Raw genomic sequence first — 24,396 nt, 5'->3', positions numbered from 1 at the left:
CATTGTGCAAGTTAATGAAATTTTAGTATGTTGTAGTCCAGTCTAGGACGTTTCCAAAATGGTGCGTATGCGCGCTGTGGTTTCAATAGAACCGGAGATATGAGGGGTCAAAGTTCACAAAATTCAAAAAATCATATCTCCGGTTCTATGTGACCGATTTTGATGAATGAGGGCTTAAACGAAAGATCTCACCAAATGCTACAACTTTCTAGAACATTTGAACTTTGTGGGACCAACACCAGGGGCGCCACAGTCGAAAAACCAATTTCAATATCACATAACCTCAATTATCTCGACTGTCGCTGAACCGATTTTGATGATTACTTCGACATAATTGTAGAGGATATTTGTCTCTACATTTCGTTCATACATCATTTTCCGCTCAGACTACGCTATCACTCCGATTTTGCCGTTAAAGTGTGAAAAAATTGATTTTTCCCATAATAACGCTTTGAAATCACTCAGATGCCAATTTGACTGCCTCTACTCCACAAAGACACTTAAAATAGGGTTTAAATGGAAAGTCCCACAAAATACAACAATTCCTTGATATAGTTGAAGTTCAACAAATGACTACTTGGGGAACTCTGGATGAAAAAACGAGTTAAGAAACAAAAAACCTCGCTTATCTTGGCTTCTGAGTAATCGATGAGATCATGTTCTATGGAAAAATTATAGAGAACATTCTGGTCTACATTTCACCCATATATCACTTTTCTATCAGTTCATCCAAATCCTTGATATTTTGGTTTAAATACAAAATTTGTATAATTTCACGAATTTGATTCAAGATAACTGAATGGCGTCTCCCAACTTCAGCTCTAAATCGAATTTGCATGCACTCCGAGTTAGCTCACGTTAAGAATCTCACCTACATAAGCCGGTTAGGATTATCTGTCCCTTTCCTTAGACACTAAGTAAGTATTTAAGCCACGACCCTTCAAAAACAGTCAAAAATATTGTTTTTTTGCGAAATGGAAAAATGTACCACTCAAGAAAATAAACACAAAAGTTGCAAAAATTCAAACTCTAAATTTCAAATTATTACTGAAAGGGGCGTGTTCTAAAATTATGAATAGGCATGTCTATCTCAGTAGAATAAATTCTACATTTTTTAAACTCGATTTTTCTTCTTAAAAATATTGATTTTTCAATTTAATAAATATTTAATAAGATAATTATTATATATATATATATATATATATATATATATATACATATACATATATATAATATCAATAAAATATAATATTGTAATATCGTAATTAATAACATTATTTCACCGAAACGCGGATTATAGTCTGAAGTTAACTGGAGTTCAGTCATAAATTTAAATTATAGGGGAAGGTTTTCCGGCTTCGTACATTTCATATTTCTCTCATATTTACTTAATGAATTTGACCAATCAATGGCAATATATTTTCCAAAAAAATTATGAGAGCTTCATTAAGTAAATATGAGAAAAAACATGAAGTGTTCTGAGCCTGACTGTGTGTGCGAAGCCTGAAAACCTTCTCCTATTATAACTTATTATATAAACCTAGCAACACTCCGTTAAAATTGAATAAAATATGCCCCACCTTTGGGGCACTCAATGGGTCAAGTGGTATAGAGCACTCGCTCTATGATGCAAGTGTCCCGGGTTCGAATCCCCTTTAGGTCACTAGGAATTTTCTGGCGTTAAAGGTGTTCGGATTGTATCCAGTAAGCTTAACTGCACTTGATTTCACGTGAAATAGGACTGATAATCTCATCCCTTATAAGAAAAAATAATATTGCGTGTCTAGAAATCCCACTGACTGCGGGAAGGCCGCAGGGCCGAACACTATCCTTCATGGAATGTTGTGCCAGCATTATTATTATTATTATTAATATTATTATGCCCAACCTTTAAAAACGGTATGCCATAAAATTTTAAAATTTATAAATTTTACGTTTTGCATAGGCACTTTCATTATATATTCTTATTTTTGTTTATACGTGACTTTCCACAAGTAAGTAAATAAATTTTCCTTTAAGATTATAATTCTTGCGAGCAACGCATATCCAATATTGCATCCATAAAACAGTGCAGTACTTCACTTGTGAGTTTTGAAAAAAGTTTAGGTAAGTAGGAGTTCGTCCGAGGGTGTTCTTTGTAAAGGAAAATCCCTCTATACCCCGGTGTCTAAAGTGACCAATCCGATCCTAGGGAAATCAAGTACTAAACTAAAGTAGTAAAAATCTACAAGAGGGATTCTGCAGTTTTTTGACGAGCCTAAGGATCTAATTTCGCCTTCTCTTCGGTCAAGAGTGAACTGAAGGTTATTCCGAGGGGTTGGAAGGTGTTACCCTACCCCCAGAATCGTAACAATAACTATATATCCTAAATAAGCTTTTTAAAACAACAATGTAACTATACTCAAAGACAAGTAGCGATCTTTAAACCTGTTTGAACCGTGAAAAAATGGCAAAGAACAAGCAAATTGATGTTTTCAACGTCACTTCAGATTAAGAACTAAGCGAAAGTCTGAAAAATTGCAGAAAAAAAACACTTGAGAGTAATAAGTATACAATTCAGTAGAATACTTTTGCAATTAATCAGAAATATTTCCAGAGGTTGGGACAAAAAACGCCCACGTATGAAAAATTATCTTATCGAAACTATTGTACACCTTCCACCATTGATAAGATAGCACAGCACTTTGATGAATGTTATGCCCTATTTTTGACAGAGTCTATAGATATACTCAAAGAAAAAACGCATGAATGCTCCTAATGCTTCTTCTGTAAATGCCAAATATTTTATGAATATAACCAAACCAAAATATTCAAACAAGTTAAATTTCCTGGAAAATCAATATTCAATATTTATTTAACAATTATCCCAGGGAATTAGCAAGAGTCTGCTGACGACAAAAACACTCAGTATTTTATTAAATCATTATTTAACACTAGCGTATTTGTCAATTCAATTTCTTTCTGACAAATCACTCATCTAAAAATTACTCAGCAACTTTTTTTTTCATCTCATTTTCTTTCTCATAAATTCAGAAGAACAAACAAATCCCAGGGAATTCTTGAAATAACTTCGAGTTTAGGTCTACCACAGAGAGATAACAATTTTCTTTCAACCCTCTAAAAAATTCTATAGCCTGAGAGAAAGTACATACCTATTCAGAATTTTACCTTCATTTTTTTCTGACATTTGACAATCTATAAAACAAACCACAGAAACAGCCTTTACTGACACATTCATGTAAATGAAAATAATTCGCAAATGAAAGCAAAATATTATTGACAAGTCCAATGGAAACAGAGCTTTATGGTTGGATTAAATAAATTTTTCAGTTATCAATGAAAATATATTAAGGTTTATGTTCAATCAATGACACTGTAGATTAAATGTTTACACCCTTTTCATTTAAATATTATTTTTAACAAGGAATAAAGCAACAGAATATATTGTATTATTGCTATTTTAATTAAATTTTAAATGAGTCACAAAAAATATGTCGATGACCAAAGAACTACGGAAATCCCATTAATTCATCGGTTGTTCTATTTATTGATTCGGATCTGCGGCTTTCCCGAATTTTAAAAAGTTGATAATACAATAGAATTAATTTTTTAAATTTTGGAATTGCTAGTTTTGTATTTAATCTCACTTTGCGATAGGCATTAAAATCAATTCCCCTAAATCAAGAGCTTAGAAATTTATTTTAAATTTGGAAACTCAATTTAGAGAGCTTGAAAATAATAATTAAATTTTTGAGTCTTTAGTTTTCAGTTATGGTGCTATTCCAATGAATAATGAACAGTTTTTAGCACTTTCTGTTCTCAAGTGCTTCTGTATTATCGACTTTTCTTTGCGTTGGTTCCTACCTCAACCGTCTTCCCCCGTGTTCCAAACCACCAAACAGTCGTGACACGAACCAACGTAAAGAAAAATCGATCAAATTCTAAGTCATTTTAGCTTTTTTTAGACATAAAATTTCTCAGAATAATTCAGAAAACCTGAAATGCAATTAAATTTCCCTATTTTTGTACCGCAATTTCATATTTCAAATCCATCGAGTTTAATTTAAACCCGGAAATTAGGAATATTCAGCAATAAAGAAATTATATCAAAATGTTATTATCTAGTTGTTTAACTATTTATAGATATGTAGATAAAACGCAATCAGTGAATTCTATATTTGAACCTCTCTTTTTAGTATTCGACTCATTCGAAGTTCAATTCCACTGATTCTGAATTTAATTAAATGAATTTCTATGAAATTCCAATCTCCAATTTGCTATATAGAGACAATTTTGAAATTCATATTAGCATAAAATTAATGGGATTTGAAAATTTGCGATAGATTTTAGTATTCTAAAAACACAAATACCAATTCAGAGTTTATACGGCTACGTATTGCAAGCACAGCTTAGTTTCAATTGAATTGGTCACAAATTTGTGTTTAAACTTTTTTAACATCGACATTTTGTACGAATAGAAAGCGGTTTACTTTTTAGCCGAGACACATCAAAGTCTGGTAGTAAGCCCAAATAGAAGTAGATTTTGATTCTCCATTAGTGTCTTGGATAAAAGGTTAATGGAACTCTATTTGCACAAAAAGCCGTTGAAGTTCGAAGATTCAAATTCAATTTCGAATTTTCATACTAAATTTTCGAACAGTGGGGAAAATGTATCAAATATCACACTAAAAAGCTGGAGAAAGAGTTACTCAGTGATTATGGAGTGATTAAATAATGGGACAAGAACAGTAAGCGTCGTTGTTCTGTTTATTTCCTCACAATAATGTGAAGACCGTCACATTTCGACAATTGAGCATTTCGAAATTCAAACAGGATGTAACTTCCGCCACCTTGCAAAAGTATTAAGACGTAAGAAAGTCTCTTTTTTGGAACTCCAAATAGATTTTCGAATTTTTCAAGATCTACTTCTGTACGGAAAGAGTGAGCACACCGAATCCGTCGGGTGTATTTCGTCGATATTTCGTATGATTTTCGAATAGGTCAGATGATTTTTGGTTTATCTCATCAAAAATCTACTAAACATTAAATCAAATTCCACTTGCTGAATTGGATTGCATCTGTCCCACTTGTCCCAAAATTTTCGTTTCATTTGTTTTTGAAAATGCAATCATCTCTAATGCAACTTTTTTTTCATCTTTTCAACAATTTCAAACAATTAAATTGATCTGTGCGATATTGCTGTATCAATATGAATTGTGAATAGTACAAATTCAACTTTTAGAAATGCATATTAAAGCATAATATTTTGATTGTTGAATCTCTAAATAATGCTCTTGGCGGTTTTCTCGCTTAACATCATCGTATAGAGTGACAGTAGAAATTGACACAATTTAATCTCGTTTCTCACACCCGTGCTCGTCCTTTCGAATTGATTAGTGGCAGGAACAAAAGCACATTTGCTTGAATAGAACACGCTACATTCTCAATAATTCAGTGTGAATTGGTACAGAGGACGCGAGAGTCAGCGAACCTTCGTCAATAATTCACAAAATGGATTTGTAATTAAAATGAAATTAACACACACTGAAACTCAAGCATCACGATGCACGTTTGTAAAGGTGAATTTATCAAATAAACTGAAGTATATATTACCCTTTTCCATATTAAACCAATGATTTTGTCATTTTGTAAGGGTTAAATCATTCAGACAAATTTGCTAATGAACTATAAAAAACTGAGATTGTAAAGCAGATCTGTGCTCGTTAAAAGTCGTGTAGTATCGGAAATTTTGTGTTGATAGTTTTAATGGAAATTGCAGATTAACGTGCTGGTAACACTAATCCCGCTTATTCACGGTGCCATGATGAATATTTTTGCGCCAATATCTTTGTCGGAAGACGGATAGCTGTTCACTAAACACCCTTTTACTTGAATCTTGCGGAAATATCAAGAAATTTAAGGAAAATATCATTTCAAATGACAAGTTTCCTAAATCGCGTGCAATTCAACTCAAGAGAGAGATAGAGACACAAATAACTCACTTAACAAACGTCTGGCGGCGCTGCGATTGCAAAAAAATCTCTGAAATGCGACAAAATATTTTCTTCTCGATTTTATCCTTATTAGCAGGTCGTGTCCCTTCTTGTAATACGTACTTTTGCATTCCTTATTAACCAAAATAGTGTTGTACGAAAGGATTTTTCTCAAACCCATCCTGAATTTTGAGACAGCTCAAAAGAATATGAGTCTTCCAGTTTAAAATTTCATCCCAATGTTTTTGTTGTAATATCGACAATTATTCACAATTAACCCAAATAAATGTATTTAAATAAATTATTAAAAGGATTTTCTTGTAAAAGTGACTTAACTCTAAGGAATTAAACAATTTTCACATTAAAAACCTCTCATTTTCTCTACGTGAATTTTCGCGGCATTTCGAAGAATCCCAACTGGCACCACCAAATTCACTTCGGCTTTTATTTTATCTCAGGCCTGTTGTAAAGAATCTTAGCTAAAATACCCTTAAAATTATATACTCTTTTTAAAGTACAACTTTTAAGGGGTACTTACTCTAGATATTTTTTTCTAAATACATAGATAATAATTCATTAGCATTATTTCAATGAATAATGGACATGTTTTCTAGCATCGAGTTTTCATTGTGGTTCCTGTCTCGACTGTTTTTCACAGTCCTTGGCCATGTTCTAAAACCACCAAACAGTCGTGACATGAACCAACACAAAGAAAAGACAGTTATGTGGAAACACTTAAGAGCAGTAAAGTGCCTAAAAACATGAAAAGGGGAAATCTTTCTCCTCGACATTTTTTAGCACATTACTGATCTCAATCGCTTCTGCATTATCTACTTCTCTTTGTGTTGGTTCATGCCTCGGCTGTTTTCCCCAGTCCTCGTCATGTTCTCAAAACACCAAACAGTCGTGACTGGAACCAACACAAAGAAAAGTCGATAATGCAGAAGCACTTGAGAACAGTGAAGTGTTAAAACAATGTACATATTTCAGTGGAATAGCACCATTATTCGCGTTTATAGATAATGAGGCTAATTATATTTTTTTTTTAAATAAGGATGCCCATTCGTTAAAATTATGTGGAAATAATAAATCGATTAATTTCGAACATATTTAATATATAGAATTTAATTGATGTACCGTCTTTAATAAACCTCTGTTTATTTCAATAATGAATAAAACAATATTTCCTGGAATAATATTCGCTATAGTTTCTAAAATTTTAACATTAATTAAAATACTCTTCATTATAATTTACCTCCACGATACACAAAAAAATTTATTGATAAGTTTTTTTTCAAATTTCACGGAAAATAATAACTTTATTTTTCAACATTTTAAACGTTCTTGCTCTCAAAAAATTACCAGCTTAATTTTGCTAATTCGAGTATATCCGAAAAATGACATAGTTATTCATTAATCCAGAATTTAGTAGAGCTACAAATCAAATGATTTAAGAAAGCGACTTGCTGGAAAGATTTTTAGTTCAGTTTAATTCTTCCATGACAGAGGAAAAATATTCCGATGAAAATAAAAATACATTTTCTTCCTCTTTTCTCGATTTTTCTGGAATGTTTGACATTGCATCAATTTTGATAATATTTTCCTTCGTTTCCTTTCCAAATTTGAATTTTAATGTACAAAATATTTTCTTAAATGGTTACACTATATAAAACACTATATAATTTGAATTATTATGCTGTAAAGAATTTAAATTCATTAGCACGTCAAGTGATAGTGATTTATAAGGTTCCATTAAGCATCACTTTTCAGCGACAAGGAAACTAATACAGAAGGAGGGAGAAGGTTTTCAGGCTTCGCACACACTCTGGCTTTGAGCACTTCATATTTTTCCCATATTTCTTTAATGAATCAGATGACAGCGGTTGATTTATTGAATCTTTTACTAAAGGTTTTGTCAAATGACTTTTAATTAAACTTCGTTTTACAACAAAAATCTTAAAGAGAAACCCTCGAATAGTTTAAGTAATAAATTATTTTAACTAAAGATTCCATCACTAAATCAACAGAGACCCCATAAAATGCAATATAACTGAGAGTGAAATTTCCCGTGAGAATTCATTTACATGGGAGACTTGAGGAAATGTTTCACAGTGTTGTCAAATGCATTCCATCATCAATTTAACTCTGACAGTCTGAGCAAAATATTTATGTGGAAATCTGCCATCATATTTCAACGCGTCCTTTTAGCTGCCTGATTCTAAATGAAAAACTACTCACTCATCATGGGTTTTGAGGTGAGATCAATCAATTATTTTGATTAAGTTTTCATTAGGATAAAATTCTTCTTCATACTTTTATTAAATAATGGACTCTTGATATAAGATTATTATTTTTAGAATCTATACGGAAATTAGCAACTGTACGTACAGCGTACAAAGCGTACAAAAGTACTCAGTTTAACTTAACTTTTTCCACAAAAGGCTTAAGTATTAAAAATTGAGAACAGTTGGCAGCGCCACTTGCGGGAGGTAACAGTGCCTCTTACGGAGGAAAGAAAGACTGATCGTTAAAGATCGTTAAACTTGATAATTTAAAATTTGAGAACAGTTGCGAACGCCCCTCATGCCACAAAATTGTGCCCTCAAATTAGGCTGTGCGTGTTTTTAGGCACATTCTTAACAGTTTTACTACTGAACTGTGCATTTTTCTAAGCAGAATCTTAACCGTTTTAAGATTGAGCTGTGCGTGTGTTTAAGCGTAATCTGAACTGTTTTATGATTGCCCTGCTCATGTTTTTACGCGCAATTTGAACCATTTTATGATTGGGTTGTGCGTTTGTTTAAGCGCACTCTAAACTGTTTTGTGTTTGAGCTAAGCATGTCTTTAAGCCCATTCTTATCCGTTTTACGATTGAGCTGTGCGAAAGTTTCTTGATTTGATTCTGTAAAATTTTTATAAACAATCGTATAATTTCTAAAATCAATCCCAAATGTACTTATAGATAGGCTGCACTTATAGATAGCTTTAAATAATGCTTTCTTATATCAGGGAAAGATTTAAATCATAAAAATATTATAAGAAGAAGAATATCAATTGTCACATTTTACAAAGGAAGTGAAACATTAAAAAAGCATGTTTTTAAATTTCAAATAACTGAAATAAGATTGGTTGTTATTAAATGTTGAATTCAACTATTTCAAAATTAACATTGTTTAATTTCTTTTTAAATCGTATTCGATCTTGCTTTAACTTTATCTACTATTGGTTGAAAATAAAAGGATACTAAATTTATTTTAAATGAATCCAAAATCTTAAACTAGAAAGCAAGTTGTCAGATAATCGCGCTTGAAGTTTCCTTGAAGCTATTTCGCCATACTGCGTGTTCGATTTATCACAGCTGTAAACTTGTATATTTTTCAGAAATATTACTTTAGGCAATAAAATAGTGCATTTTTAAAGAATAGGGGAAAGTCATCTGCCTTCAAACGAAAAATGGAGTTCCAAATTTAAGATTTTTTTCTGAAGAATCCACAAAATGGATTTTATTTTCTACTACACCAAAAAATTCTCTTGTTCATTCGGCGTATATGATTACCTCATTTAGCACTCGCAAGTCCTCAGTTTTTCCTTCTGAGGAAATTAAAAAAGTGATGTCGATTTGTATGAAGGCAGCTGGCATAGTCTGCCTTCAAACACGAGGCAGCTGCCTTTAAATGTTTTTTTTTCACTGAGAATATTGAATCAATAAAACTAAATGGGCTATAAATGATTAGATTGAAGCCTAACGCACTTACTAAAATCATCACTGCAGTCAAAAGACATTAAACAATAACTTTTCTTCACATTTTTCTGAAGCACTGTTTTGCACTTGAAAATTTAGAAGGAAAAGCCATTGAAGTTGAAAATTGTCAACTTGAAACATCCCGGCCGGAGCAAGATAGCGGGTTATAAGTATTTGTATGACGTTCGTCAGAGAAAAGTAGGAGTTCGATTTCATATGTTTTGATGTATGGAAAGATAGGATTTAAAGGCACACGACATTAGCATTTAAAGGCTGCTGCAGGGTGATATTTGCAAATTTTTGCCACCCACAAAAATTGTGTCATCTGAACCAAAATGTATTAACAGAAATATTAAGCCTGATTAACCTTCTATGTGTCACAATGGAAGATTTATTTGTAAAATGATTTTTACTATGAAAAATCACATGATTTGTGGAACATCAAAATTACAGTTTAGAGCTTAGGAAAAGCTTTAGGAAATAGGAACTAGGCTCTCCATTTTTTGATGATTTGTGAGGATGATGGATAGCTACCTAATAGTTAATAGAATATAATTTATGCTTTTGAGAACAACGAAAAAATCGCAACATTTGAAGGCTGCTGCATTTAAAGGCAGACGACTTTCCCCTACTACTATTAAGCAGCTTACAAATTCTTTTTGAGAAATACAATACTTGAAAATAACACACGCAGCTCAATTACGAAATTGTTTAGATTGCATTTAAAAACACGCACAGCTCGATCTTAAGACGATTAAGATTGCGCTTAAAAACACGCATGATTACTGGAGACAGATCCTAATGAAAAGTAAATTTTTAATAGTTAAAGGTTTTTATGTCAAAATGCTACAAAACACTCTTTTTTTGGGTGAAAAATAAATTAAATAAATGCATATTTTTCTTGCATATTTTATGATTTTTCGTGCATTTTTATGTCGCATATTTCGAAGATTTTTTTGCATATTTTGACCAGCTCTACATGAGTGATCCTGCCCTTTGGAATCTGAGATATCGCACGACTATCTGTACTGTTCTTAGAATTTTTGAGTATTTCCACAAAATCAATTTTTAAGAACAGTTTGAAAACCCAGTTCCACACGGTAATTATGTTAATAAAATAGTTTTTTTTTGTAGAGGAAAGTAGGGCACCTTTGAATTGGGGCAGCTTTGAAATTTTAAGCTCTTTTATACTAATTTTAAGTGAATCTGGACATTATCATGACATAATTTAGCTTTAGAAACTAGTTGCGAAGCTAAATTTATGAAAGGGCACAATTTCATTTTCAAAATACAAGAAGGACGAAAAGAAAGACTAATTTCAAAGCTGCTCCACTTCCCTTAAAGTTCTACAATAATAAAGTTCTTATAAATTTTTGAGTTCCTTTGGAAGCTCGTACTTTTCTCACATTTTGCTGGACCCCCTACTCTCTGCAATATGAATGTTTCTGCAAAACGCCGATAGGGGCGCTGTGATCGCTGTGAAGAAAAGTGAATTCAAAGGGGAAATGCCAACATTTCTTGTCAGAATCAATTGGAATTTTTGAGAGCAAGAAACTGTTCAAACACCGATATAAATTTATATTTAGATTGAGCGAAAGAGTTGATAATGGAAAAATGGGAAGGTGGTAAAAATCTCTTTCTACATCCATTTGCACAGTTGTTCGAATTGAGATTTGGTCTGTGGAAAAAATAGTTATTCTCATGGTGTGTCGACACCTTTAAGGTGTCAATCAGCTGTTTCTCAATCAATATCGATTTTGTGAGAAAAAATGAATGAGCTTTTTGAGGAAAAAAAAACGCCGGTGATCAACAAATGTTTGCTTGTGTTTGTTTTCTATCAAGAATCTCTCCTTCCAGGAAGAACATTGAGTGAGAAAATCAATAAGACCGCGGCAATTGAGTAAAAGATATCTCACAAAGTCACATTCAATCAATATTTCAAGTCCTTTGCTCTTACCTTGGTGCGATAAAAGGAAGATTTAGAGAACCTTCGATTGGGCCCCATTAAAGAGTCTCACCTTCACTACACGAAGGATGTCTCAACAAACAAATTAATAATTAAAACACTTTCCTTCACTTGGCGCACTGTGCTCTCGATCCAGTTCAAGTCCATGGGATATGAGGTACACATTGCACATGTTCCCCTGCTCAGTATCACTTTATTTCCATTGGAAAATCCCCAATTAATTCACAACATTTTATCACAAAACCCAAATGTTTTTGTTGTCACTCTTCGACATCTAAACAAAACGGTGTTTGTCATGCTCAATCACAGGTGGCGTACTGTCAAATTGGGGAGCTGCTCAGTGGCGCCTCCAATGGTCTCAACGCCAAAACAAGCCATTTTGACAGGCCGTTTTGGCAAATCGCATGAAAATTTCAATGTGTTCACATGTGGAAAACGTGCACTTTCCTCATTTGCCCCAATCACGATAAAGAAAACCGATAGAATTGTGTGATAAGGTACAATCAGTGAAGCATTTGTGAATGTTTATATTGCAATCAACTGTGAGAATCTGTCGTTATCGGCTATCAGAAAAATTCCATCAGTTTCTTTCCGTCTCGCCGTTGTCGTCAGCAGGTAAATGGAAAATTCAGTGGAAATGGTCATATTTTGAGGCTTTTCTTCTCATCTTTCCCCCCTCTCATTTGGGATCCTAATTGCAATAACTAACAATTAACAAAGACATCACGCGAAAAAGCACTTTCACTGCTCTCAATCATGCTAACACTAATGGCAATCGTCTCATGGGGTGAGTCCCAATATGCCTCCCATCCTCCAAGAATTCTTTAAAAAAAATGTGCGCAATTAGATGTTTTATCGCTTCCTAGTTCGCTTTTCTTGCTATATTTCCACATGGCCACATCCTCTTGGCCACTCAAGTCACTCTGTAACAGAAGCTTTTCCGCTTCGGGGATAATCCTGAAGCTCCTGAGGGTTCTTGGGAGAAATTGGGTCAGTGCTCCACTTTTATCTGAGGTCCTTGATCTCTGAACTTTCTGCTTGATTTTGCATCTTTTGGCTGTAAGTAGAATCTTTTACTGAAAATGCTTCTATTTCCGGCTGTTGCGGCTCTTTTTCATAATTTAATTACTTACCGCGTAGTTTTTATTGTGCACTTTTACTCTTGTTTACATGCAAATTCAATAATTGTGCAAGGAATTAGAGGTGGGCTCTTACCATATAATTTTATAACTTTTTGAGACTCATTTAAACCTGGGATATTTCGAATTTCACGCACTGTGCTATGCACCGATGAGTCTTGGAAAATCTCCATCTACACCTAGTGTGTCTCGGCTAAAAGAGAAAGTCACACTTATAATTTTATTTTGACCGTGGTGTAACATATAAAAAGATTAATACTTTCTAAAGTGCAGAAATCGCGAAAAAGTTAGCAAGTTTTTATCTTGCCTTTCCCTCTCGCATTTTTCCAATGATCCAATGATGGTCCAATGATTCAAAAATAATTCGGAGAACAAAAAGGGTCAATTTTTTCGTGTCACTGGTGACCAACTCACGAAAATTGGAGAATTTACCCCCATGTCACATATTAATATTAACCCATTCCTTACCATGGTATTATACAGGGGCATGACGTTTCCTATGTTTCCCCATATGTTTCTAGCGTGCCGAAAAAACGTGTGACTTTATTAGATGTTTTCTGTCATTGTAGAATGAATTAGCAAATAATACAAATACAAAATAAAAGCCAATTTAGTATAGAATAGGCAACCGAAAACCCCAAATTGGAAACCTGCAGAGTTTCGGAAATATCTCGTGAAATCTGTACGAAAACGGGAAAAAATTTACTCTTAAACTGGTCGCATTTTTTAGAGCTAATGTCACTCCTCTACATAGTTATTCCAAGAGCGGTTAACCGGTTTCGAAAAACCGGTTAACCGCCTTATTTTGGAAACGGTTTTAAAACCGGTTTCTAAATATGAAACCGGTTTAAAACCGTCTCCTTCCAAAAATTTCTCTTAAGGCCTCTACACATTGGGAGCAATTTTTGTCAAAAATTGCATTTTTGAAGGAAATTGTCTGCACTGCTGTAGGCAGAACTGTTAAAATTCTGTCAAAAATGCAATTTTTGACGAAAATTGCTTTTTTGACAGAATTTTGATATTTCCATCTACAGCATTGTATGCAATTTCCTTCAAAAAAGCAATTTTTTGATAAAAATTGTTCCCAATGTGTAGAGGCCTTTAAGCTTTAGTTTATTTCTTGAACATCAAGATAAATTTCAAAATATATCCTTGACTTTAGGAGGGAACCTGAACTGAAATATGATTCTAAGTGTAATCTGTAGTATGGCAGTATGTTAATAATATATGAAGGATGGTAGTAATGGGTTTCCTATGTTTCTACATAATATAACTATTCAAGTTTGAGAAAAAGCAAAAATAATATTTTTATCCATTAAATAAGTGAGTGTAATCGACTCATTTCAATCTTGTGCCAGTTGGGTTCTTCACTAAAAATTTTCTAGCAGTGATATTTTCGCTAATGACAGCGGGTTGATTGAAAACATTTATTGTTTTTTCCTTGTGAAAAAAAGTATTTTAAATCCAAAGGTTTATTTAAAAGTGAATTAGCGAAAAGGCGACCCAGTTAGCGCATGCTGACTTATTTCAGTATTATCATTATTTTATAGATTTTCTTTATTAAGTTTTGATATTTTTTTTATATTATGTTTCTGAATAAAACAGTGAATAATTCTATGGATTTAGAAAAAGTAAAAAAGAATTTCATCAGTCCAAAAACAAGCGTTTAAGTACCACTCTTCGGAAAACGCTCCAGTTACCCCACCTTACTATAATGAAACTGTGGTATAGAAAATATATAAATATAATAATTTAAACTGTATTTATCGTGAAAATAATAACGTTTCCATTTGGAGTAGCGAAAAATTTCCATTTGGAGCAGGTTTTGAATTAGCTTAATATACCCTATATCCGAAAATCCAAATCAATACTTTGCAAAATTATTGGGAATCTTTGCCTAAATTGATTTTGAGTCATACAGAATAATTTTTCTAGCAGTCGTGAAGGGAAGTTCGTGAACTGTTAGAATCGTTAGAATAGAATTCCCCCCCTTCCAGGATAACGAGCTTTTCCACCGTGTGAGGGCACTGTTTTCTCCCGTGCGTGGCGCTGGCAACTGTTCTCAATTTTGAGTTTCCAAGCTTTAAGTCGCAAAGCTCGTCATGTGAATAGATTAAAAAAACAACAAAAAAGGAAATCTTTTCTGAAAATTTGTGAACCCTTGCCGTCATTAAAGCTAAATTGGTAAAAATATCTATACGTGATATTACAGAAAAAGCGGGGGAAGTATATTAGGAACATATTAAATGCGACGCCAGTCATTTAATGTTTGTCAATGTAAACATAACGCAACTGAGTAAAGGTCAACCAAAAATTCATTAAACCACAAAATCCTTCAAGTTGCTTGAAATTCATTTTCGGCACTTTTCAAAGACATTTTCCCATAAGATGGTTTTTCCACGCTTGTTTACACGCTTTTCTTTTCGGTCTATTTCGATGAGGGATTCTTTTTTTCTTCTTTTTGTTTTGTGGGTGTTAATGAAAGAGGAAAATGTACAAAATAGCGTCTAATACTTTTTTTTCTTATAAATATCTTGAGTCATCTTAATGCTTCATTTTAAGCACTCTGCATGCAAAATTTTGTCTATTTTTACTACTTTGTCAGTGTCTCTGTATTCTGTATTTTGGTATTTGTGTACTTATAGCGTTAAATTTAGAGTTGGTATTTTTCATCAAAATAATTTTCTATTGAAACACTTCAGTTTGAGAGATTGAGTGCAGTATAGAGGATTATTTTGTGCATTTTGTCCTCAGTTATTTCACACGACAGCGCATTAGTTATAATTTATTGGGACAAAAGAAAAGCATAAGCTTTGTTTTTTTTTTCTTGTGAAGTATTTGATGTGAGTTTGGGGATATAGGTTGATCAAGAGGAGGCATGACAAAAAAAATATGCCTGAATGAGCACGTGTAACATTTTGGGACGCATGTAGTGAATTTTTGTGTGATTTTTTTTTTGGCAAAATATTCTGAGTTGTGCATCCTAATTATTTTTTCGGGGAACTTTTCTAGTTCATTCGAAGATGGTGAAACAAGGTCCACGACCACTTGTGATTTGTGGCCCATCGGGCAGTGGCAAAAGTACTCTGCTCAAGAAGCTCTTTAAGGAATTTCCAGAGACTTTTGGCTTTAGTGTCTCACATACGACACGAAAGCCACGTCCTGGAGAAGAAAATGGCATTCACTATCATTTTGTCTCGGTGGAGGAGATGCAGAGTGCCATTGAGAGGAATGAATTCCTAGAGACAGCTACATTCAGTGGGAATATGTATGGGACAAGCAAAAGGGCTGTTCAGAGTGTTCAATCAATGGGGAAAGTCTGTGTGTTGGATATTGAGATTGAGGGTGTTAAGCAAATCAGAAATTCTGATCTCAATCCACTGTTGGTCTTCATAAAGCCACCGTCCATTGAGGAGTTGGAACGTCGTCTCCGGGGAAGGAATACAGAAACAGAGGAGAGTCTGCAGAAGCGTCTCAATACGGCCAAATGCGAAATTGAATACGGTAGGTTTCTTATTAAATATTTATACGAAATAAATCTGGGCATGCAATTGAATTATTTATTCTACTAACCCAATAACACCAACGGAATTTAATCAACAAATTCAAAGTGATAGTCATATACTATTTATTGACATAATAGAATCAATATTGAGATTTCAATAGAGATTGAGATTTCAGAAAAGGAATTTTGCACATGATTTACTTAATAAGTAAGTTGAAACATGTGAAAGAAACATGGATATCTCGGCTGAGTCACGGTGGCCGTTATGAGATTCCTGTGATAAGGGTTGAACGCCCTCTAGTGGAGATGTTTCATGTATGTCTAGAGCTCAAGAGGAATATCTTATGTTGATATAACTGCTTGTAGCTAGGCTGGAAGGCAGAGTTCGCACGCAGTGAGCCTTCAGTAAGAGAAATCCTGGGCAATCATCTTCCAGATGGACCCCTAATTAAAAAAAAAGTAAAAGAAATCCGAAAAAGTTAAAATAACATTCTGGAAATGTTTATTTTACCCTGCAGTATTGATCCGAAATCGGTGTAAATATTACCCTTTTTAGGTGTATTATGGGTTAAAGTTACCCTTTTTCATGTTAATTTTACCCTTCAAAAGATATAAAATTAACATTGAAAAATGTTGATATATTTTCACACCTAAAAAGTGTTAAAATTATGAGGAAAAAAAGTTAATCGCAGCCCCGTTTTTTTTTCTCAGTGTCATACCTCAAAAATACTTTCGCATCATTTACCGTTTACCGGTTCACAACCGATTTATTGAACATTTTGATTCACTCAAAAAATCACCCAAAAGAGCTTAGGAGTAATACAATTGAATTTTGGATAGAATTTAGTTAACGGTTATGAAACGGTTTAAAACCGATTGGAACCGTTACAGTTTTATCGGAAATTCCAAGACCTTTCCAACGAATCGAAATATGATACCATTCAGTTGAGAAATACGCTGTCTAGACCCTTTTTAAGCATTGACCTTGAAAACCCGTTACGAGAATTTTCAAAATTCTACCAAAATACGGTCTGTTGGGAGACAAGGAGCCGAAAAATATATATAACTCCAAACCTAAAAGCGAGCAATGTCAAGTGAGCGTTCTACGACTAAATCCACATGTCGTATTACCTTCAGCCTAAAAACTTTCAAAAGAAGAAAAAAGTGCTTATTGCAAGAGGTAACTCATTGTAAAAACACAAGTCATCTGGTCTACAAACGTTTCTAGGACGCAAAAGCGTGTTTCGAAACAGAGAAACGAGAGAAACCCATCCACGAAACACGTAACCGTATCAAAAATTGCGAAAACATATTCAATAAACATAGGAATGTTTCTAGAGCATTTATGAAACAAAAAATAGGGTTTCTGATAACTAGGAACCGTGGTACTAAAAGCGCGAACACGTTTCGGGTAACACAAGAAGTATTTAGAAACATGTAAAGCTTTTTGGAATCTTGAAAACGAATTTATGACAAATTATAAACTTTTCCACGATCTAGAAAATGCATCCAACAAATACAAAAGCGGTTTTAGAAGCGCGGAAACACATCACAGAAACATAAAAGTGTTTTAGAGGACCGTAGAAACATAGCAAGCATAAAATGGAAACATTTCTAATATCGTGGACACAATTTTAAGAAATATGTAAGCGTTTCTGCTGTCACGAAGACGCATTCAAAAAACACGGAAACATTTTTAGAAGCACGAAAACATTTATGGAATGTTAGATATGAATTTAAGAGCATAGATGCACTCTTCAATCTCTCATCAAGCTTTAGATGCATCCACGAAGCACGAAATTTTGTTTAGGATTGCAGGAACGTATCCAAGAAATACAAAAGCATTTTATTGAATAGCAGGAGAGCATGAAACACAGAAACGTTTTTGGAATCACAGAAACGACAGAAACGCTTTTAGAAACCCAAAAGCATTTCTGGTATGTTAAAAACGAATTCGAAGCACAGATAAACATTTTTAGGAGTGCGAGAATTCATCAAAGGAACACAAAAGCATTTTTAGAAACGCGAAAACTCATTCAAGGAGCACGAAACGTGTTTGAAATTGCGAGAGCGTGTCCAAGAAACACTAAAGCGGTTTCAAGAAAAGAAGAGGAACATGAAACACGGAAACGCTTTTGAAAGTACAGAAACGCTTTTAGAAACCCAAAGGCATTTCTGGTATGTTAGAAACGAATTCAAGACACAGATAAACCTTTTAGGAGTGTGAGAATGCATCAAAGGAACACAGAAGCGTTTCTAGAAACACGAAGATGTGTCCAAGAAACACGAAATTTGGTATCAGATTGTGAGAACGTGTCCAAGAAATACGAAAGCGTTTTCAAGAATAGCAGAAGAACATGAAACACGGAAACGTTTTTGAAAGCACGAATACTTTTTGTTTCTGATATGTTTACACGAATTCAAACGTTGATAAACTCTTTAAGGACTGCGAGAATGCATCCAAGAAACACAAGGGTTTAGTTAGAAACACTGATATGCATCCAAGAAGCACGAAATCGTGTTCGAGATTGCGGGAACGGTATAAGAAACACGAAAGCGTTATCAAGAATAGCAGAAGAGCATGAAACACCGAAACGTTTTTGAGAACACGAAAACATTTTTTCTGATATGTTAAAAACGAATTTACGACGTTGACAAACTATTTTAGGAGTGCGAGAATGCATCTAAGAAATGCGGAAAAGTATCCAAGAAGCACGAAATCGTGTTACGAAATTGAGGGAACGTGTACGAACCAAGAAAACGTTTTTAAAGAATAGCAGAAGAACATAAAACACGGAAAAGTTTTTTTGAAATTTGAAAAGTTTTTGGGAAAACAAAAACGTTATTAGAAACACGAAAATGTTTCTGGTATGTTAGCAACGAATTCGAGTTGATAAATTTTTCTAGCAGTGAAAGAATGCATCAAAGAAACGCAGAAGCGTTCACAAACACGGAGATGCATCCAAGAAGCGTGAAATCACGTTTGAGATTGCGAGAACGTGTCCAAGAACCAAAATAACGTTTTTAAGAATAGCAGAAGAATATGAAACACGGAAACGTTTCTGGAAATATGAAACGTTTTTGGAAGCACGAGGATTTTTCTGAAATCGTGGTAACGACTCCAAGAAACACGAAAGCGTTTTTAATATCGAAGAAAGGATTTGAAGAAATGAAAGAGTTTTGAAAAAGCACGGAAGCATTTTTATGATCGCGAAAAAATACAAAAGAAATAGTGAAACGTTTCTGAAAATCGGATTCGCTTCTACGATTATGTTATATAAACTTTTCTATGATAACGATAACGCATTTCTAGAAACACGGAGACGTTTCTAGAAATCCGTAAACGTTCCTAAAATCACAGAAATAGATGCAAGAAATTGGTAAATGTTTCTAAATTGCGAAAACGTAACTAAAAGAACTACAGAAACATTATAGAATCGTAGAATCCTAAGAACAGATGAAATGAAGTTCCTAGAAACGGCAATTAAAGGCCATTTTTCCCAAATGAGTTGCCCTTCTGTTTGTACCGTAAATAAAGCAAGAGTAGGGAACACCAGCTACTTTTGCACTTTATTCCCAAAACCAAGACCTAAGTCTATAATTTCTCGGTATTGGTGTTGATAGCACATTCGCAAGAATGTCTCGGAAAATTGTGGAAAATTTCTGAGGAGAAATATCACTGCGGTTGCGCATTGGACTCGACAGAAGCGCAAGTCCAGAAATAGCTAAAAGTGGTCCAATAAACCTCTTGACCTACTTTTGGTAGCAAAATTCCTGAGCAAATAGTCATTTTTACTTTTCAAATATTAAAAAGGAATATTTATCATTTTCAATTTGATCTCCAAGTTGGAAGATGTGTTGTGATCTACTGCGCAAGATGCAATGGGAACAAATGATGCAGTAAAGTGACGAAAGCAGATAGTTGCCGGCACTTGTGCATTGAATAATAGAAGTATGTGGGCCTATAAATAGCTCAACATGCCGGCAAAATTGGGAGAATGACAAATTTCCCAACATGATGAAAGTGCAAGAAATGAAGATGAGAAAGTCAGTTCAAAATTTATTTTGAAGTTCATTTTAAATTTTTGATTATAAAAAGGGCATTGTAAAGAATCTGAAATAAAAATAATTATGGTTTTGTAAGGTTATGGACCTCATTCACTTCTTTGGTCAAGAATTTTCTAGGTTGTGTCATTTGTATCAATAATATTGACTTTTTTTAAAGTTTCCGAACTGTGTTTTTTTTCTGGATTGTTCCTAACCTCAACAGTCCAGAAAAAACACAGTTTTCTGGACTGTTGAGGTTAGGCCTTACATAACCTAAGAATTTTTGACTTAACCTATTGTACAAATTAAAATATTAAATTTAGGTTATGTTTTGTTAAGTCTTCTTATTATTCTAAAAAACATCAAATTCAGAAAATGAGGTTATGTTTCGATCAAATGTCACTTTTCTAACATAACCTATAAATTTTTTAATTAAGTTTCCTTCGCAAATTTTAAAATCCATATTTATCTCCATTACCAGTGTTTTATTTGCGCCCCCAGAGCCATAAATAAAATTATCTCGCCTTTATTAAATTTAATTTTGGAAACACGGATAAAAGAGAAATCACACGGAACATAATTTTTCACACTTTAGTGACAATTTTATCAAAATTTTGTCTTCAAATGCGTGGAAAATATTGAAGAGATTTCTTCTGAATTCCAAATTCACAGCTTTTCTGACGTCAGGGAATTCCTCAAATACTCTTTTTTATTTCTAAAAATATCATTAGTATCATTATCATTTCGATGGTAAAATACTTTGTGTTATTATTCATGGTATAATTAATGTCAATAAGAATTTTAATAATGAAGAAGACACAATTACAATTTACGTGCTAAGGACAAAAAGATAAACTCGAAGTGTTTGGTACAATAAAATATTCAAAAGAATTCGTGACAATTAACAGGTGTTTTGTGCTTCATATGAATTTTTCCAGGAAGCGTTCCGGGAAACTTTCATATTGTCATACACAATCGACAGCTGAAGCAAGCTTACCAGGAACTGAGGGATTTTGTGGTGAAGGAGTTGGAGACGCAGCGTGAGGAAGGTACTCATGTGATTTTAACTCGATGTGAAAATGCTGTTGATTCATCTTGAATTACTCACAATTATCCCACCTCCCTTTAATTACTTGAATGGTTTTTTTGTGACTTTCATCACATTTTTACACGTTTGTTGAATTTCTTTGAACTAAAAATTCACTAATTGTTGGAAGTTTTTGCTGTAAGGAGAAATAAATAGGTTAAGACTTCAGGCTTCGCACATGCTGTAGCTAGCTTCGGACGCTTCGTGTTTTCTCATATTCCTTTATGAATCTGATATAACTTTTTCAGGAAATGTCTGACTTAAAGCTAGCTATTGATGTTCGAAGCCACAGTTTGTCCGAAGCCTGAAAACCTACCCCTAACAATCAAAACCAGAACTCTTTGAAAAGTTCAACAAAATGGACAAATTTTGTGTGTTGAAAAAGGTTTTGATCAGGGGTAAACAAGGACCATTTGGAACCGAATAAACGTCAAAATAATTTCGTCCAGGTAACCTTTTGATCATTGACGTACAATTTTCATTTGACATTTCTTCGGTTTCAAACGGTTCTTGCTCACCTCTGGATTTGATTAACAATATTCAATATACCGGAAATGCAATAAATAAATACAGAAAGAAAAACATTCCATGACATCTCTGTAGATTGTGAAATATTTCTTTGTAGAATTAGAGAAAGAAGTAGAAAAATTTTTAGAAAAAGATTTAGAAAAAAGACATTACTAGGTTAATTTTTGAAGAAAGCCTGCGTTCACAAGTAGCCTTTAATATTCGAAAATTCCCTAATTCGAAATTATTCTTGAAAACACTAAAAAAAAGGCTAAACTTAAATTTAAAGCTCCAGAAAAATTGACAACCCGTTTATGCACTAACTGTACGTCAAACTCAAAATCTAAAACTACCAATTTGAATTCCAGAGTTGTAATTTGGATTTAAAACTTCTCAATTCGATTTCTAATGGTTCCGGCACATCTTTTAGGTCAGGAAAATTCCGTGAAATTTAAATTCACATAATTTTCTCTTTCAAACGTTTTGCATATCTCTATCTCACTTTTCCTCTCTCAAAATTTAATTGAACTAAATCAAATTTTGCGTAATGTTCAAAAGAATAAGAAGAGTGCGAAATAGTAGGACGGCCTTTAACAAACAATTTGAGAAGGAAAAGAATGTGAATTTCGATTTTATGAAATTTTCTTGATCTTAAAGGTTTGCCAGTGCCATAAACTTTCAAATCAAGGATAAAATCGGTCGAACTTTTACTTCGAAAACCTCGAAAACAAGGGCAACATTATAATTTTTCTTCGATAGTATCGACTGTCGATTTTGAAAAACTGAAGTATTAGCCATACTTTTTGTAGTTATGAATATTCATGACAGTCACATTCTTTTAAAAATGGATCAATTAATGGTCCAATAATGCATAAAAAGCTGTCATTCAGTAAATCCAACAGATCTAGATTTATTGATACTGTCGAATCGATATTGTCGAATTAGTGCAAATTCTAAACTCCTTAAAATAAATTTATAGGAACTTCATATTCGAAATGTACGTAACATTTTCAACAATGCGTAAAAAGTCGACATTCTCTTAATATCAATACTATCTATTCGATAGTATCGAAAAGTTATCATTCCACCCATGAAAATATCTCTTATTTTTACGAACAAAGTACCCTAATATTTTTCTTTGTAATGTCATTTTTGATCTTCGAAAATCCGCTTTGACAATTGTCAAAATATGTATTTTCGAACAAAGTGTGCTAGAAGCGCTCCAGCGGGAAGCACACTAATTCTAGTAATTTCGAAGAAACCTCCGAATTTCGAATTGGTGACAAGGTAGCTTGTGAACGCAAGGAGAAACGATCTTGTAGGTGATATTTATATAGCAACATGATAATTCCCCAAATAACAACTAAAAAAAATCCAATGGAAATTTAGCATTCTCAATAGAACAACGTGACACAGAAGACTAATAAGAATGAAAAAAAAGAAGTTATTAAATGTTATGCCAAAAAGCAAGTGAGTGTTGTGAAAATAATATTAAAAAAAAACCATAATGCAACGCAATGCAGTGATTCTTTTCTGTTTTTTTAAAGCATGCTAATGAGGTTTTGCTAAAAGTTGATGATCTTTTGGTGAAACATTTTGATGAAATAAATTATTTTGTTATTATTAGCACCACTCATCATAAAAGATTACAAGAATTTGGACCAAGAGTGATCATCTGCAGAAAAGAAAACAACAAAAGAAATTGTATAATTTCCATTTGAACATGAAAAATTAAAATAAACTGCAAACATTATGTGAAAATCGTTTAACACGAATTGGTGATGACTTTAAAAGAAATGCCATATATCCAGTTTTTGTATTAAAAATCAAAAATATAATAAAAATCATAATTTTTATACCTAAAGAATTTGAATTGTATTAATAATGATTTTGTACAATGAGGTTAAAAGTCAATACTGTATTTAAATGTGTGTAAATTATAAAAGAAATAAAAAATTAAATAAAAGTTCAATTTTCAACTTTAAATATTTTATTTTCATTTTTATTTAGTAGAATAGAATAGCCTGATTTAGAACCTGCATCAAATGGGAAGTCATTAATAAACAATAAACACCCTTGTAGGGTTTTCTGCTCTCGAAAAAAGTTATGGTGCTATTCCAACGAAAAACCAACATTTTTTAGCACTTCACTGTTCTCAAGTGCTTCTGCATTATCGATTTTTCTTTGTGTTGATTCTTGTCACGGCTATGGTTGGTGGTTTTAGAACACAGCGAGGACTGGAGAAAATAGTCGCGATGGGAACCAACACAAAGAAAAATCGATAATGCAGAAACACTTCAGAACAGTAATGTGCTAAATAAAATGTTCAGGAGAAAGCTTTATCCAAAAAGTAATTCTGGTGACTGACCGTGGTGTCACATATAAGATTAATACTAAGAGTAAGAAAAGA

At 33.3% G+C, this 24,396-nt stretch overlaps 2 protein-coding genes across 6 annotated transcripts in view; one reads left to right on the top strand and one right to left on the bottom strand.

Moving 5' to 3' along the window:
* The window catches only part of LOC129802080 (solute carrier family 12 member 4), a 215,325-nt gene extending 203,332 nt beyond the window's left edge, over nt 1-11,993 (bottom strand). For both annotated transcript variants that reach the window (XM_055847641.1, XM_055847645.1), the window contains exon 1: nt 11,693-11,993. The gene's annotated coding sequence lies outside the window, so the exon portion shown is untranslated. The remainder of the gene's footprint in view (nt 1-11,692) is intronic.
* Nucleotides 11,994-12,076: 83 nt separating this feature from the next.
* Nucleotides 12,077-23,972, top strand: LOC129802112 (guanylate kinase). Of its 4 annotated transcripts, none has more exons than XM_055847693.1 (4): nt 12,077-12,316; nt 15,853-16,344; nt 21,331-21,441; nt 23,614-23,972. In XM_055847693.1, the coding sequence occupies exons 1-4, from the start codon at nt 12,223-12,225 to the stop codon at nt 23,655-23,657; spliced, it is 741 nt and encodes a 246-aa protein (XP_055703668.1). In that variant the 5' UTR covers nt 12,077-12,222; the 3' UTR covers nt 23,658-23,972. The 4 variants fall into 4 exon arrangements, with proteins under 4 accessions (XP_055703668.1, XP_055703669.1, XP_055703670.1 ...); XM_055847694.1 differs by having other exon boundaries at nt 23,376-23,972; XM_055847695.1 differs by having other exon boundaries at nt 23,309-23,972.
* Nucleotides 23,973-24,396: the final 424 nt, after the last annotated feature.

Source organism: Phlebotomus papatasi, chromosome 2 (assembly GCF_024763615.1).
Source record: "Phlebotomus papatasi isolate M1 chromosome 2, Ppap_2.1, whole genome shotgun sequence".
Lineage (NCBI taxonomy): Eukaryota > Metazoa > Arthropoda > Insecta > Diptera > Psychodidae > Phlebotomus > Phlebotomus papatasi.
This window is presented reverse-complemented; position numbering and strand designations above follow the sequence as displayed.

Coding starts and splice junctions, on each gene's coding strand:
- LOC129802112 (XM_055847692.1), top strand. CDS start 12,223: ATGTTTATATTGCAATCAACTGTGAGAATCTGTCGTTATCGGCTATCA. Junction 12,317..15,852: donor CTCGCCGTTGTCGTCAGCAG/GTAAATGGAAAA, acceptor GAACTTTTCTAG/TTCATTCGAAGATGGTGAAA. Junction 16,345..21,330: donor CAAATGCGAAATTGAATACG/GTAGGTTTCTTA, acceptor GAATTTTTCCAG/GAAGCGTTCCGGGAAACTTT.